The sequence below is a fragment of the Trachypithecus francoisi genome, unplaced genomic scaffold (genome assembly GCF_009764315.1).
Source record: "Trachypithecus francoisi isolate TF-2019V2 unplaced genomic scaffold, Tfra_2.0 Lachesis_group8, whole genome shotgun sequence".
NCBI lineage: Eukaryota > Metazoa > Chordata > Mammalia > Primates > Cercopithecidae > Trachypithecus > Trachypithecus francoisi.
In genome coordinates this window covers 1,527,048-1,544,441 of record NW_022681473.1, presented here as the reverse complement: position 1 = coordinate 1,544,441, position 17,394 = coordinate 1,527,048, and the positions used below count along the sequence as shown (strand labels likewise).

At 55.1% G+C, this 17,394-nt stretch overlaps 1 protein-coding gene across 2 annotated transcripts; it reads left to right on the top strand.

Annotated features, from left to right (window-relative positions):
- The first annotated feature begins 1,296 nt into the window (after positions 1-1,296).
- On the top strand, positions 1,297-17,038 carry IFITM10 (interferon induced transmembrane protein 10). 2 transcript variants are annotated; one of them, XM_033207208.1, is made up of 3 exons: positions 1,297-1,576; positions 3,768-4,220; positions 16,409-17,038. In XM_033207208.1, exons 1-3 carry the CDS (start codon positions 1,346-1,348, stop codon positions 16,556-16,558), a joined length of 834 nt encoding a protein of 277 aa, XP_033063099.1. In that variant the 5' UTR covers positions 1,297-1,345; the 3' UTR covers positions 16,559-17,038. The 2 variants fall into 2 exon arrangements, with proteins under 2 accessions (XP_033063099.1, XP_033063098.1); XM_033207207.1 differs by lacking the exon at positions 1,297-1,576 and adding an exon at positions 2,467-2,897.
- The last annotated feature ends 356 nt before the right edge of the window (positions 17,039-17,394 follow it).

Here is a 17,394-nt window from a genome sequence, read left to right as displayed (position 1 = left end):
GAGGGTGGTGGCTGCCTTGGCCTTCCTCCCAAGGAGGTTCCAGGGCTTACACCCCAGAGTCACACCACGGCAGACACCTGGAGCAAGAACATTTACCCAGGGTGGCACGGAGGCTTGGATACACATGCCTAACGTTTGGCATTCCTGAAATCTGAGCAGAGCCGGGCGGCAGGGCTCTGCAGGGCCTGGCAGGACTTCTGGGGAGACAAATGTCCTGTCGTCAGATGCTTTGTGCACTGAGGCCCGGGAGGGCAGAGAGGTGCAAGGAGGCAGCAGTGCCCTGTTCTCCCCGCCCTGTCCCACTCTCCCCGTCTCCCTCCTTCTGCAGCCTGTCAGCTCCGTCCAGCTCCCATCTTCACGGCGGCTGCCCTGGGGTTGCTCTGAGGGCTCCCTCCAGCCCGGCAGGATTCTCGGGGCCCTGGAGTCTGACCCCAGGCTCCTCTGGTTTTCTAGCTGGTGACTGGACCCTGGAGTCCCCCCTGTCTAGACACAATTGTAACCAGAAACCCCTAGCAGAGAGGATGCGGGAGCCCAGGCCCTTGGGGAGCCCAGTACAGTCACATGAATGCTGGCTGTGCTGAGTTTGGCTGGGCCCTGGCTCTGCCCTGTGACTCCTGTGACCCTTGGCTCCCTCTCAGTGGTGTTTCCTGGCCTCAGAGAGAGGCAGCCCCAAGGTGGCCTGAGACCGGGAGCAGGCCCTGGCTCCGCTGTCGCCTACCCAGTGACCCTGGGCAGGCCCTGGCCCCTCGGGCCCAGGCAACCCTCTCCTCCTTCTATCGAGGCCTCCTCACTGCTTGAGGCCTTCAGGGCAGACTGGGGCAGCACTGGGGAGAGGCTGTGTGGCAGGCCAGTGTCTCCCAGAAGGTGGTGGCTGGCCAGGTAGGCCCAGTTCAGATGCTGGGGAGACATGGGGGCATGGCACACAGGCCACACGCAGCCTGGGAGGCCCCCAAGATCAGGCCCCGCCTGAGGACACGGGGTCCAGTTTTCCCTGGGCCAGGCCCTTGGAAAGGAGGAGGGAGTTGGGGAGGGAGAATGGAACCCTGGTTCTCTGGCAGGCCCCATCCACCCATGGCCTGTGGGCTCCAGGGAGAGCATGGCCTGGATGCCCGAGGAGATGAGGAGGAGGCCCCTCATGCTTGATGACCTCTCCTACTCACTAGGGTTTATCAGCATCATTTAAGATCAGCCCTGTGCTGTGGGTTCCTGGCATGCTGTGGATAACACTATGCCCAGGCATGAGGGGTAGGGACTAGGCTGCAAAGGGGAGGGGCTTGCAGAGGGCTGGGCTTTTCCAGGGGATCAGGGTTCAGAACAGAGGTTTGGGGAGAGAAAGGGTTCAGAGATGACCTGGGGTTCAGGCACAGGCGGACAGAAGGATTCCAAGCAGGACTGGCCTTCCAGGCAGGAAAGAGGGTTGCGGAGACACAGGAGGCCAATTGAGAGTGGCAGAAGAGAAAGGAGTTTCATGGGAAGACAGGGCTTGGAGAGAGATGAGGGAGGGAAATGGGGGCCGCCATGCATCCTCAGCTTCCGGGGGACTTTGGAGAGGGTTGGGGCTCAGTGGGAGCCGGAGGTTGGTGAAGAGGATCCAGTTTAGGGCACCTGTGTGGTGAAGTGGGGGACTCGGAGGGAGGGAGGGAGGGAAGGCCAGAGTTTTCTCTTTAGGGAGGGACTCATGGGGACTGTTATGGGGATGGAAGATCAGTTGGGGTCAAGCGTACCATGAGAATGAGGATGTGGTGGGGTAGCGGAGGCGGCTGAGGCTGGGAGGACCAGTATTGGTTAGGAAATATGATTCACAGGGAACAAAGAATCCTCAGGGAACCAGGCCCAGAAGGGCTGGTAGGGATCACAGAGAGGCTGTGGGCAGGCGAGTGAACCAGCCTTCAGGGAGACAAGTGTCCTTAGCAGCCAGGACCTCAGCATGGGACCAGAGCTCGGAATGGGACACTTTGCCCTGCGGGCAGACGAGTGTGACCTGGGGTCTGTGCAGGAGGGGCTGCATGCTCCCAGACTCTGGGAGTGAACTGGAGTGGAGCCCTGGCTGGGTGAAGTCAAACTCCAGGAAAGGGGGCAGGAGCCCCGATGGGCAGAAGTGGGCTCAGCCAGGAAGGAACAGAGTAGGGGGCTCTGAAACTTGTCGGAGGGCCTGGACTTGGTGGGCTAAGGAGGGACGGGACTGGAGGGTGGCCTTGGGGACCTTGGTGACTTGGTTAGGGATAGGACGGGCAGAAACGGGCACTCAGGTAGAAGGTCTGCTGGGGCTCAGGGGACTGGAGCTTCTTCAGGAGGGGACTGAAGGGGCGAGGGTCCCTTGAGGCAGCAGGGCCCAGGCACTGGGGTGGAAGGCGATGGGGAGAGCGTTAATAGGAAGGGGGTCTCTCTTGGGGAGGCAGATAGAGAGGGTTCCGGGAGCCGCTAGTCTTTCACGGGGCTGGGGGCTCCGCGAGAGGGGTGGGGCCGGGTGGGGTGGGGAGGAAGACACAGTGGGTCCGGGGAGATGGAGGTGGCGCCGGCACCCTGGTCGGGCGCTGTCGGGGTCCCATCCCCGCAGGACCTTACAACTCCCCGGGGTCGCGGCTTCCGGCCGGGCCCGCAGCCCCCACCCTCCCGGCAGGAGGAGGCGGGAGGCGGGGAGGTGGCTGCGCCCGCCGCCGCCGCCGTGAGTCAGGTTCTGGGCTGCAGCCGCGCGGCCGGTCTGGCGCTGCGGAGGGAGCACAGGCGGCTGGGGAGGCAGCGGCGCCGCCGCCGAGCCCCGCACGCTCCCCACCCCCTCAAGGTTGGGCCGCTGGGACGCGGCGGATCAGTGGACAGACAGCGGCCCGCGGGACGGCGGAAGGACGCGCGCACCGAGGCGCAGGGGGTCCGGCCGCGCGCCGAGGAGTCGTTTGTAGGTGAGGAGGCGCCGTCCGAGCGGTTGCGGCAGACCCGGGTCGGGCTAGGGGCCGCAGAGCCTCGGCCGCAGATCCCCCGGCGCGCGCTGCACGGGCGCTGGGCACGCGGGGTGGCGCAGGGCGCGAGCGACTTGGTGCCGCGTTGGAGAAGTGTTCGTTTCGCAGCCTGTCATTGTGCGTCTGTGTATGGCCCGGGGGTGCGTGGCTCCGGGCAAGTGTGCGCGCTTGGGGTCCCCAGGTTGGAGGTGGGGGGCGGTGCGCACGAGTTGGAGACCCCACACCTGTGCCGGTTCTCAGCGCTCGTGGCTGAGCCTGCGTGGGGAGTTGTTTACTCCTCAGTGGCTCTGAGCGCGCCCGCGGGTGCGCCCGGGGTCTGGAGAGCCCGCGGTGGAGCCCGTGGCGGTGCCCGTGGCGGTATCGGGTGTCCGCGGACGCCGTGGACAGGTGCTTTGGCCGCTCTGCTCGCTCTGCCGGTTGGCGGCTGAGGCAGCGTGGCTGTGGGTCCGGCGCCCCATGTATGCGGGGTTGTTTGGGGTGCTGGGGCACTCTGTGTTTTGCAACAGTGTCAGTCTCAGCGTTGGTGTGCTTCTAGGGGGGTGCTGTTGTGTGTGTCAGTGGGTGAGTGTTTGTGCGCAGATGGCAAAGTGATGAAAGCCCCAGGTCCCTGCCAAGGCTGCTGCGAAGGGCTTTGGCATCGTCTGTGGCCGCCGAGGCCCCGGGGCGGGTGTGGGAGGCAGGTGGCAGGCTGGCAGCTGGCGGCCCCCGCAGGGATTTCCGTCTCCACTGGGGCTGTTTTCGGGGCCGCCGGGCGTGAGGGTGGGTGCTGGCCGGTGGGTCGGACCCAGCTCGCTCTCACTCTCTCCTCTCCAGGCCCAGGGCCCCGGCCAGTGCCCAGCCCCGCTGGGAGCCCCGGCCAGCACCACGGACGGCGCCCAGGAAGCCCGAGTCCCCCTGGACGGGGCCTTCTGGATCCCGAGGCCCCCGGCAGGTTCGCCCAAGGGCTGCTTCGCTTGCGTGTCCAAGCCCCCCGCCCTGCAGGCTCCAGCGGCCCCTGCCCCTGAGCCCTCGGCCTCTCCCCCGATGGCGCCCACACTGTTCCCCATGGAGTCCAAGAGCAGCAAGACCGACAGCGTGCGGGCCACCGGCGCGCCCCCGGCCTGCAAGCACCTAGCCGAGAAGAAGACGATGACCAACCCCACGACCGTCATCGAGGTCTACCCGGACACCACCGAGGTGAACGACTATTACCTATGGTCCATCTTCAACTTCGTCTACCTCAACTTCTGCTGCCTGGGCTTCATCGCCTTGGCCTACTCCCTCAAAGTGAGCCCGGTCGGCGGCAGGGGGCAAGGGCGGGCTGAAGAGGTGGTGACGGCAGGACGGTCCCTGGCTGGCGAGCTCGGCCTCTCTCCCTCTCAGGGGAGCACACGGGTAGAGCAGGTGCAGTTGAGGGGCCAATGGTTCAAAGGACAGCGAGGGGTCCTGATCGCGGGTCCCAGAGAGGTCGGGGTACTGGCTAGGTCTGGGCGGGCAGGGGTCTGCCCTTCCCTCTCCTGAGCCGTCAGAGCCTGGTTTTCTGCTCAGCCAGCACAGCGGAACCTGCAGGAGGGGCTGGGGGTGGGCCGAGGGGGTCAGTGCTCGGGCTCAGGGGACATGGGAGGTAGACCTGGGCAACAGCCACTCCTCCGTGTACAGGGATGAGGCCAGCATGGGACTGAAGAGGGCTTGGAATCCTACCCCTGTGGAAAGGAAGAGGGGCCACTTTCTTATCCAGCTCCTCACCCGGAGCCCAAGGGCAGATGCTTACACAGCTCTGCCAGGCCATGCATGGAGACCAGTCCTGGGTGGCCAGGACAGCTGGAAGAGGGGTGTAAACAGGTTCTACACCTCCCCAGCCCCCACCCTGAGAGGGCATGACTTCCAGAATCACCTCAGTGCTGTGAGAAGAGCTGACTGGTAGCAGAGCAGGTGCTGGGCAGACATGACCCAGTCCCCCTGAGGGCAAGGTGGAGCGACAGGAATGGAGATGGTGGGAGGGAGGCTGTGATGGGCTCACAGTGAGGGGGGCAGCCCTGTGTGAATGTGTCTGGTGCTGGAGCCTTTCCTGGGGAAAGGAGCGTGAGGGCGAGGGCAGGCCCCGGTGCCCTCCTCCCCACCCCGAGGCACCGGAAGAAAGGGCTTGGCTCACGTTTAGCCTAATCATCACATTTCCCCAGCCCAGACTTGAGTGGCCAAGGCCAGATGTACTCCACCAATGCAGCTGCCCTGCCGGGTGGGGGAGAAGACGGGGATGCGGGGAGGGAAGAGGCTGGGCAGAGGCTGGCTGGGAGGAAGGACGCCTGGCCAGCTTTGCCTCTGCTCCATCCTTGAGCTCGAGCCCCACCCCGCCCGGCATCGCAACTGCCGTTGGCTTTCCCGTCCTGCTCCTGACTCATCATCATTGCCAACCCCCAGCATAGCCCACTGGCACGGGCACCTTCAACCTCGGGCCTGCCGACCCATCCCTGGGCTGTGACACAGGGGCCTGTGTGTGAGCCAGCACGTGCCAGTGTATGCGTGTACTCAAGTGTAATTGCATAAGTGGGCGTGTACTGTGAGTGTAACTGTATATGTGCATGTGAATGTGTTGTGTGCATGTGTACATATATTTTGTGTGTGCATGTGTATGTGTGGAGGCATGAGTGTATTTGTGTATGTGCACACATGCATGCATATGTGTGCATGTGTGTGTAATCATGTGGGTGCACATGATGTGTGCAAATGCGTGTGCACAAGTGTGTGAGGGCATGTGTGCATATGTGGTGTGTGTGTATGTACCTGTGTGTGTAATCGCATGTGTGTGCATGGTGTGTGTAAATGTGTGTGCACAATGTACAAAGGTATGTTCATGTGTAATGTGTGTTCCTGAGTGTGTGCATGTGTGTAATCACACGTGAGTGTGCATGGCACGTGTGAATGTGTGTGCACAAGTGTGTGAGGATGTGCATGTGTGCTGTGTGTATGTACCTGTGTGTCCATGTGTGTGTAATCACATGAGTGTGCATGGCATGTGTAAATGTGTGTACACAAGTGTGTGAGGGTGTGTGCATATGTGCTGTCTGTATGTAGCTGAGTGTGCACATGTGTGCAATCACACACGTGTGCATGGCACATGTAAATGTGTGTGCACAAGTGTGTGAGGGTGTGTGCGCATGCATGATATGTGTACCTGAGTGTGCATGTGTGTGTAATCACACGTGAGTTGCATGGCACTTGTAAATGTGTGTGCACAAGTATGTGAGGGTGTGTGCATGTGTGCTGTGTGTATGTACCTGAATGTGTGTGCATCTGTGTGTAATCGCACGAGTGTGCATGGCACGTGTAAATGTGTATACACAAGTGTGTGAGGATGTGTGCATATGTGCTTTGTGTATGTACCTCAGTGTGCATGTTTGTAATCACACGTGTGTGGTGCATGTAAATGTGTGTGTACAAGTGTGTGAGAGTGTGTGTGCATGTGTGATGGGTGTATGTACCTGAGTGTGCGTGCGTGTGTAATCACACGTGAGTGTGCATGGCACATATAAGTGTATGTACAAGTGTGTGAGAGTATGTGTGCGTGTGTGGTGAGTGTATGTTCCTGCATGCATGCATGCGTGTGCGTGTGCGTGTGTGTGTGTGTGTGTAGAAGCAACAAAGGAAAGGGACCCCTGGAACTGAGGGTCATGCCTCTGACCAGCTCTAGCTGTGGCTCCCCAGACCCATCCTGAGCAGAGAGCTCCGGTGTTGCGGGGCTGAAGCTGCAGCTGGTGGAGCTCTGCCTCCCCTCTCTGTGCCCTGCCAACAGCCTGCGGACGTGGGTCTGGCTGCCTGGGCTCCTGTCCGGAAGCCGTCCCTCCTCCCGCTTGGCCCAGGCTGTGGCTGGCCGGCTGGCATGGGGCAGGCCCATCTGGCTCGGGTTGTAGGTAGGTCAGAGATTTCTGGATGGTGCTGGGTTTCTGCAGGGGTTGGGGGTGGTGTGAGGTTGGCCCTTCTGAGGGGCAGGGACTGCTCATTACACCTCCTCCCAGGCCTGCTCCTCCTGTGTCCTTCCTGCGGGGGTTGGGAGCAGCCAGGGCAGAGAAGCTTTGGGGCATACTTGGGAGTGGGTGCGAGGTGAGTTGCCTCTATCCTGGGCAGAAGGGAGGACGGAACTGGCTGGCTGTGGACCCCACTCCTGGGAATGCATCCATCTGGCCACGCAGCTGCAGGTCTCCTGATCTGCACCCTACACCAAGGGCACAGGGCGGACTTGGGGTCAGAAGGTCTTGGCTAAAATCCGAGCTCTTGGGACAGACAAGCCATCTTGCCTCACTGAGCCCCTGTTCCCTCATCTGTTCCCAAAACAAATAGAAACAAAACAACGTTCAAGCCAGCACACGTGAGCAGGGCGGAGGCCCGCGTGCAGTGGCACGAAACACACAGTGTGTCCTTGCCTGCCCCCACGTGTCCGTCCACCCATCGAGCCATCCATCCACCCCCACCCACATGGGCCAATTCAGCTCAACGCAGGCTGGATCTGCAGCGCAGAGACTGGAGCCTTATTTTGCACAGCCTGGTGTCCAGGGAAGGCAGAGATACAAAAAGTCAATTCTCCATTCATGCCGCCTCCACACGCTGCCTCCTGATGACCACTGGCTCCCGTGATCAGCTGGATGATGGTCAAATGTCTCATCTCAGCATCCAAGCCGCGTTTTTAACCCTTCTGGCCTCAGCAGTTCCCTGCCCCGGTCACTCGGCAAATGTGACGTGAGCGAGGTACACAGCCCGATCTGCATATGCACATCCTCAGCCTGGAGAGCTTTTGTGAGATCTGGGTCTCTCTTCTGCAAAGCCTCCAGAGACAGTCCTGCCCCAGCCACATCTGTTCACCCCACCCAACCTGTGCTCAAGGCAGAGCTGGCCAACAATGGATCAAGACATGTTGACCTAATGGCGAGGGTGTGCGTGCATGCGTGATGTGTGTACCTCAGTGTGCATGTGTGTGTAATCACACGTGAGTGTGCATGGCACGTGTAAATGTGTGTGCACAAGTGTGTGAGAGGCTGTGCATGTGTGCTGTATGTATGTACCTGAGTGTGTGTGCATGTGTGTGTAATCGCACGAGTGTGCATGGCACGTGTAAATGTGTGTACACAAGTGTGTGAGGGTGTGTGCATATGTGCTCTGTGTATGTACCTGAGTGTGCGTGTTTGTGGACAAAGGACACATGAGACGGAAGAAGCACCACAGTGTTTCAGAAAAGGAATATTTCATTCCCAGTTTGGGGTGAGGCTGGAAGACTTCTAGGAGGAGGCAGCAATTTCACTGGGCCTTAAAGCTTGGTGAGGGGAAAGGTGTTTCAGGCGGGGGAAAGGGCATAAACTAGGACACGTAGGTGGGGCTGTCGAGGGGGTTGGCAAGGCCCCTGTCCTCATTGGGAAATAGAAGACAGTCCTGGAAGAGTGCCTGAGGCAGTGCAGTAAGGGGTTTGAAAACCTCGTGAGGGGCTGGGCTCTCACCTGTAGGAGACATGGAAGAGAAGGATATGATCAGTGCCATGAAATCTGCAACCAGTGTTAGGGGAAGGGGACCAGTCAAGCCTCGAGGCAGAGGGTTCAAGTCCCAGTGTGGTGGTCCAGGTGGAAGAACTTGTGAGCTGTGGAAGGGGGTGGGAGAGGAGGAACAGGTGTGGCCAGGACACAGCAACTGCTAGATGTGAGCCCAGGAGGCTGTGAGACCTTCCAGTGACAGGGCGATCAGAAAGAACAGGTTAGGTGGGGGGTTCTACCTTGAGTTTCCGATGTATACACTCGCCCACCCACTCCTTTCTGAATATCAGCATCACACATTGATCTTCCCCATCCTCCATCCATCTATCATTCATCCATCTTCCATCCATCCATCCTCCGTCTGTCCATCCTCCATCAACCCATCCATCCACCCTCCCTCCATCCATCCATTTATCTTTCATCCATCCATCCATTTATCCATCCATCCTCCATCTGTTCATCTATCCATCCTCCATTCATCCATCCATCCATCCATCCACCATCCATCCATCTATCCATCCACCTATCCATCCTCCATCTGCCCATCCATCCATCATCTGTCCATCCATCTGTCCATCCTCCCTCTGTCCATTCATCCAAACTTACATTCAATCCATCCTCCCACATTCCTTTCAACTCCTCCGAAGAGCCACCCAAACTTCCATCTACCTATGTTCACACATGATCATTCAGGCTCCCCTCCCTGCCCTGCTCTCCCATCCTGTCCCCACCAACCTTCTGCATCAACCCACTGAACTATTCATCTAGCCTCACTTTCTTAGTAATTGCCCACTTTCCTTCCCAGCCCTACCTGTCAATAGACCCAATCATCCCTCCATCCTGTGACCTCATATGGCTGTGACCTCACATGGCAACACATCTCTTCACCCTTCAAGCCATCCACCCACCCTTCCTCCTGCTGCTCCCCAAACTGAGTCACCCTCACCCATTCACTGTGTGCCTTCTTCATACTCAGCGTGCCTCAGCTCACCCCATCTGTCAGCGCAATCCAGCCACTGTCACTTTCTCTATTCCCTCCCTCCTCATCCACCCTGTCTCTCACTGTTCATGCATCAATATCTCACGTTCTTCATTTCCCTCTCATTTTTTTTTATTTTCCTTGCTTTTGCCCCACTTTTCAGCCACACATTCTCCCCTTGCACCCCCTTCATTCTTTCTACCATCCGCCTATCTGCTTTACCAATATAGCTAATCATTCAGCCGTAAAATTTCCATTCTCTCTGTTTCCTCTCATCCATTGCCCATCTGACCTTCCAGCCACGTCTATCCCGCCTTTCCTTCCTTTGCTTTATTCATGTCTCCCATTCATGTGCCTCCAAGTTGAGTGGCATGAGCCTGTCCAGCCTGCTGTAACGAATTATCATAGATTAGGTGGTTTATAAACTCTGGGTATTTACTTCTCACTGTTCTGGAGGCTGGAAGTCTGAGACCAGGGTGGCAGCATGGTCAGGTTCTGATCAGGACCCTCTTCTGGGTTGCAGGCTGTTGACTTCTGTGTCCTTATCTGCCAGTAAATCCTAGGGCTTCTCTGGGGCCCCTTTTATAAGGGTGCCAATCCCGTGCATGACCTAATCCTCTCAAAAGCCCCAACTCCTACCATCACTTTAGGGGTTAGGATTTCACACAGGAGTTTGGGGGACATGAACATTATACCATAACATTACCCTTTCATCCACTTCCATGTCATCCCTTCCTTGTATTTCCTCTCCCCTGTTCCTCTGGTGACCTGTCCCGTCCATCTCTATAGCCAGAGCCAGTTCCTCTCTGTACCCATCTGCCCATCCCCACTCTTCTTCCTTCACACATTCACCCATCTGTCATCCATCAATATTCACAGTCATAGAAGAACTGCCTGGCCACCTAGCCCTCAATTCATCATCAGAATGTCCTTCCATTTTCCTTCCTTCCTTGCTTCGATGGACTCACCCATCTCCCAGCCATCAGCCTGTTCTCTCTCCCACTCTCCTCCTCCCTCTCCTCTACCCACCCAGCACCATCCATTGCCCCTGCACCCACATGGCTGCCCCATCCTCTATGTCCCACCTCTGCTTGTGCTTCTCAGCCAATTCCGCCATCTAGCACCCTTGCGCCCCCTTTGCCGTCCCTGCTTCTTGGCCCACTCTTCTCGAGCCCCTTTCCTAATTGCTTTTGACTCCCTAACCTTCTGACACTGCGGGACTCCAGGGCTCAGCCCTCCATCCTCTCCTTCTTTCACATTCACTCCCTTGGTGCCCCATCCAGTACCATGGCTTTAGTATTAGGCCGTTCTTGCACAGCTGTAAAGAAACACCTGAGAGCGAGTCATTTATAAGAAAAGAGGTTTAATTTGGCAGGCTGTACAGGCAGCACGGTGCTGGTATCTGCTTCTGGGGAAGCCTCAGGAGGCTTCCAGTCATGGCGGAGGGCAGAGTGGGAGCAGGCATCCCACATGGCGAGAGTGGGAGCAAGGGAGAGATAACGGGGAGGCGCTTCACACTTTTAGCCATCCAGCTCTCAGGAATTCACTCACTATGGTGAGGACAGCATCAAGCCATGAGACCTGCACGCGTAACCCAAACACCTCCCACCAGGCCCTCTCCACCACTGGGAATCACTGCAACATAGATTCGGCGGGGACAGATGTTCAAACTATATCAGTTTTAAATACCATCTTTCTGCTGATGCCTCTCAAATTATATCTCTGACCTCATCTCTGAACTCCAGACTCACACAAAGTGCTATGCCAAATGTCTACTGTATGTCTAAAGGGCATTCCTAACTTGACATGTCAGAAATGGAACTGCTAAACGAGTCTTCCTTTTGCAACCTTCTACAGCTCCCTGTTCAGTTGATCAAACCCCAAAAACCTTGAGATCATGTCAAGTTCCATGCTTTTTATCACACTCTACACCTGATCCCAGCGAACACCATCAGCTCCACCTTCCATGCATGTCCAGGAGCTGGCCAGGTCTCACTACCTTCACCACTGCTGCCCTGTCCAAGCCACCCTCACCCTCCCCTGGACCATTCAATCCACCTCTCTCTGTCTGTTCGGCTATCTCTCTTTTTTTTTTTTTTGACATGGAGTCTTGCTCTGTTGCCCAGGCTGGAGTGCAGTGGCACGATGTCAGCTCACTGCAACCTCCACCTCCTGGGTTCAAGCGATTCTCCTGCCTCAGCCTCCCGAGTAGCTGGGATTACAGGTGTGCCCCACCACACCAGGCTAATGTTTGTATTTTTATTAGAGACGGGATTACACCATGTTGGTCAGGCTGGTCTCGAACTCCTGACCTCGTGATCTGCCTGTCTTGGCCTCCTAAAATGCTGGGATTACAGGCGTGAGCCATCGCACCCGGCCCCCACCGTCTGTTCTTAGCACAGCGGCCAGCACTGCCTGGTTCATATATGTCATATCACGTTCATCTTTCTGGCTCTAAATGACTAAAAAGCACCCTCAGAGCCTGCACCGTGCTCCTGGATGGTCTCCTCTGACCGTATATCCTCCCCTTCTCTCTGTGATCTGCTGCCCCTACTCTGCACCTAGTCCTCAGAAGCACCGGGCCCTGCACAGAGAGCTCTATGCGCCCAGGACATGCCTCCCTGTGGATGAACACATGGCCAAGTCTGTCACATTCTTCTGGTCTTTCCTCAAATATCTCCCACCCCACAAGGTCTTTCCTGGCCACCGAGCTAGACTCGCACCTCCTACAGCACTCTGTGTTCCCTTGAGCCTCTTCAGGTTTCTTTTTAGCACACTGAGCACATTACATGTTTTACTTATTTATTGTGTTTATTTTCTGTATCTTCTCCCTACAATGTAAGCTGTGTGAGGACAGAGACTCTGTTTTATTCCTTGTGATATAAGCAGGACCTAGAATAGCAACTACCCAGAGCAGACACTAAGTAAATATTGATTGATGATTGATTGACGGATTGATTAATGAATCTGTCTACCCATCTACCATCCAGTGGTCTACGCTATATTTATCAACAACCCTCCTTCCTATTATCCACCAGTCTTACCCATCCAAAACATATCATAAATTCATTTATCTACCTGTTCCACCCATTCAGCACATGGATCCATCCCAGCCATCCAGTGTCCATTACTATATCCAGCCATGCACCTGCTCCAGCCATCCAGCGTTTATTCAGAAACCCATCTGTGCACCTGCCCCTGTAGTCTGGCATCCGCTCCTGTATTCCTGTGACCACCTGTCCATTCATTGAAATCACTTGAAGTTCCCGTCTTTTTTTTTTTTTTGAGACGGAATCTCACTCTGTCACCCAGGCTGGAGTGCAGTGACATGATCTCAGCTCACTGCAACCTCCGCCCTCCAAGTTCAAGCGATTTTCCTGCCTCAGCCTCCTGAGTAGCTGGGATTACAGGCACCTGCCACCATGTGCGGCAAATTTTTTTTGTATTTTTAGTAGAGACGGGTTTCACCATCTTGGCCAGGCTGGTCTTGAACGCCTGACCTCATGATCCACCCGCCTTGGCCTCCCAAAGTGCTGGGATTACAGGCGTGAGCCACCGCGCCCGGCCTCCATTATTTTTATCACACTGCAAACCTGATCCCAGCAAACACTGTCAGCTCCACCTTCAACACATGTCCAGAAGTTGGCCAGGTCTCTTCACCTTCACTGCCACTGCCCTGGTCCAAGCCACCATGAACACATGAGCACACATTCTCATGTATTCATCTATTTGCCCATCCTGCCCACTGAGCATGCTCTCACATATCCACACATCACCTCCCATCCAGCAGCCATTCACTTACCCACTTAGCCAGCTGTCCCACCCATGTGGCACACATTTGCATATCCATCTGTCCATTTGGACACACATTCATATGTTCGTCTATACTGTTCCCCCATCCAGCATATACAGACAGTCCCCACCTTATGATGGTTTGACGTATGATTTTTCAACTTCACAATGGCAGGAAAGCCATAGGCACTCAGTACGCTCCTCAGCTTACCGGGCTCGTGAAAAACGCATCATACGAAAATGCGTATGAAACGTTCAATTACAACACTTTAAACTTATGATGGATTTATTGGACTGTAGCCCCGTTGTACATCAAGAAGCATCGTATTCATAAATTCAGCTATCTGCCTGTCCCACTCATCCAGCGTACATTCTTATATCCGTCCAGCCCTCCTCCCTACCCAGCACAAGTTTCTACATCCATTTCTCTGTCCCATACACCCAGTCCCCATCCATATAACCCCTCAACTCCATCCACCCACCTTTCCGGGATCACTCCCCGGCCCTCCTCTTCCCTATCTTCTTTAGCTATGGCCGCCATTTTCCATGCACCCAATACCCCAGCTGCCTCAGCCTCCTGCCTGCCACTCCATCTGCTTTTGACACGCAGTGTTTCACCCTCCCTCTGCCACATTATTCCTCACTCCAAGTATCCAACAAAGAAATCATGACCAAAAGTTTGTTTTAGGAATTCAGAGTTGTCTTGGTATAAGAAAATCAATGAATTATAATCTACCTTGTTAATGAATTAGAGAAGGAAAAAATATGTTTATCTTGTGGAAATTCTAATGCAATCATAGACCTCTAATGATAAGATAAGCATTATCTTCCTGGTACATTGAGGTCAAGAATGAGACTCAGCTGCTTGTCCTCACTGCTGCCCACTGGGATCGCTCTGGGATCTTCTTTGCCTCCATGAGAGGAGCTTACTTTGGCCCAGGCTCTGTGGTGGAGTTTCACATCCATCAATTCATTAAGCCTTTCCCACAACCTTGGGAGGCAGCGCTGTTGTCATCTTCATGTCACAGATGAGGAAATGAGGAGCAGAAGAGTGAGTTGTTAGCTTGCCTAAGGCTGCACACTCTGTGACCCACAGAATCAGGACTGAAATCCAGTCAGTGTTTCTGCATCTGTGCTTTAACCTCTATGCTGTGCTGTCTAGGAATAGACTGCAAGGAGGAAATAGAACTACTAGTATTTGCTGTAGATATGATTTATTATTAAGAACGTGTGGTCAATTAGTACAATATGATAGTTTAGCTGGATACAAAATCAGTTAGACATACGATTTTAAAGTACACTTTTACATGATAATAAAAACCAAAATAAATAGACTAAGTCTAACAAAAGATGTAATAGCTCTTTCTGGAGAAAGTTATACAACTTTATTTTAACAAAGGCATCAAATAAGACCTCAATAAGTGGGTGACACATTTAGTCCTTAGAAAGGAATACAAATTTCAATCAGATGTCAGTTTCCTCCAAAACCACTAGCATGAGAACCCAATGAGAGCACAGACTTTCTTCCTGCCTCCTTCCCTACCCTGATTCCTCAATACCTGCTTCTTCACATCGTTGATCTCTCCATTTTGATAGCACTGTACAATTTATCTTCCAAGTCATCTACTTGCTCATTTGCCCTTGTTCCCTCCCTTCCCTTCTCTCTCCAACTTTTATTCCAGCTCCACTCCATTGACTCCACTCCGTCTTTCAACCCACTCCCCTCCATCCACTCCATCCATTCCATGCACTCCACTCCATCCACTCCATCCATTCCATGCACTCCACTCCATCCACTCCATCCATTCCATCCACTCCACTCCATCCATTCCATCCATTCCACCGACTCCACTCCATCCATTCCATCCATTCCACTCCATCCATTCCATCCTCTCCACTCCATCCATTTCATCCACCCCACTCCATTCACTCCAACCACTCCACTTCATCTTCTCCACTCCATGCACTCCATCCATCCACTCCACTCCACTCCACCTCACTCCATTCTATCCATCCACTCCATCCACTTCACTGCATTCACTCCATCACTCCACTGCATCCATTCTACTCTATTGCACTTCACTGCATTTACTCCACTTCACTCCATTCCACTCCACTGAATTGTGTTCTCTCTTTCCCTTCCCCACTCCCTCTATCCTCTTTTTTCTCTCCTCTCCCTTTGTTCCTTCCACTGTTCTGCCTCTTCCATCCATCCACCCATAGGCCAAACCATTCATGCTTCCATTCTTCCACTCAGTTACGCACCCATCGCCCTGACCACCCATCTATCCCCTGTCCGTCCACTCTTCTGACCTAGGTTTCCTGTCCATCTGCCCAATCTGTGCACTGAGGGATCCAGGCATCAGTCAGCCCCAGTATCTATCTGCCCACCTTCCTTCTTTCAGCCCAGCCCCAATCTACTAAGGCAAAGACTTTTTGCCTCTTCCTCTCTTTCCATTCTCTTTCCCTTCCTCATCCTAGTTTCTTCTTACAGCAAACTCATGCACATATCTGTGCATGTGATAGAAAGAAAGAGTGCTGAGGAGGGAGGGCCCTATAACTCATTCTGAATGAAGGTCACTTCTTGGAAATGAGTCCAGCTCAGTCCACTGCCTCCCCAAGACTTCCTGAGTGCCAGCCCACTCCCTTCACCTTAATATCCCTCCCCAAAGGCCCTGGAGACTGCTGTCTCTCCTGCCAATGCACAACGCTCATCCTCAGAGCATCCCAGTTAATTTTAAACTAAGCAGAACCAATCAAATTAGGAGAGAGTTGTGTCACCCCATCCTCCAATCATATTCTGTCTGAGGCCAATTTCTTTTATTTTGATCATTTAAAACTTGCAAAAAAGGAAAACAATTTCTTTATATCCTTCACCCAGATGTCCCAAATGTTAACATTTTACCATATTTGCTTTTCTCTCTATATATAAATACATCTTACCTACTTTATAAACCAGTAGAGGGTTGAGAGGTTTCAGACATGATGCCCCGTGCCCCTAAGTTCATCAGTGTCTGGTACCCCAGGGCGGAGACACGTTCCTCCAGAACCATAGTTCATTCATCAGCTCTCGGAAACAAGGCACTGATACTGTGCTGAGTGCTGTGGCACTGGCCCTGCTGGGCTCCTAGCTGCTCCGGGGCCCTGCTCCCTGGCTGACTGTCTGTTTCCTCTCCTCCTCCCGGCTTCAGGTGCGAGACAAGAAGCTTCTCAATGACCTGAATGGAGCCGTGGAGGATGCAAAGACGGCCCGGCTGTTCAACATCACCAGCTCTGCCCTGGCAGCCTCCTGCATCATCCTCGTCTTCATCTTCCTGCGGTACCCCCTCACCGACTACTAAGGCCTGCCAGGCACGTCCTCTGGCGGAGACAAGCACTGAGACATGTTTATTCTCATGGTCCCTGAAACGCAGGATCCCATGAGGTTGGGGCAGGGCAGGGCTTCTTGTCCTGGGGCTCCCTTGAGCTGTGAACCAGGCAGTAAGGCCATCAGAAGCTGGGTACAGCAAGGGGGCAGTGAGCTTGGCCCTCAGTCCACCGCCTCCGCCTCCTGGCCTCCGCCCTACCTGTGTCTGGGGCCTGGGGGCTTCTCCCCTCGCTGCTGCACCCTGGCTTCCAATGTCTGAGTCCCTGCCTTCACGTGCCCCTTCCCAGGCTCCTGGGGCTCCTTGGACCTGACACCTAGCAGGAAGGGCTTATGCAAAACTGTGCCAGGGTGGGACGACTCACTCTATGCTCCCTGGCCCTGCCTCCTCCACGCTGTGACCCTGCTCAGAGTCCTTGTGTCTGTGAACTTTCAATGAAATACCCGCGCAGCTCCAGCCCAGCCTTCTACTTTCTGTCCCTGGCAGGGCCTGGGAAAGTCTGGAGGTTTTGCAAGCCTCCTTCAGGAACTGCCTGGTGGTCAGGGCCTCTGGCGCTGTGTCATAGCAGGCTGCAGGAGACAGTCTGCTCCATTACAGCTGTGCCAGACGGTGAATGGTGGGGGTGGGCATTTGGTGGAGGTACCCCAAACTCGAGTCGCTTAGAGGGTCAGGCAGCCTCCTGGGGGGACGGAAGTGGGTAGAGCACAGCCTCAGCTGCCTGCGTTGGCCAAATCAGAGCAAAGGAAACCACACATTCACTCAGAAGGAAGCAGCAGGCAGATTCGGTAGATCCCTGGCTAACCCGTGTCGCT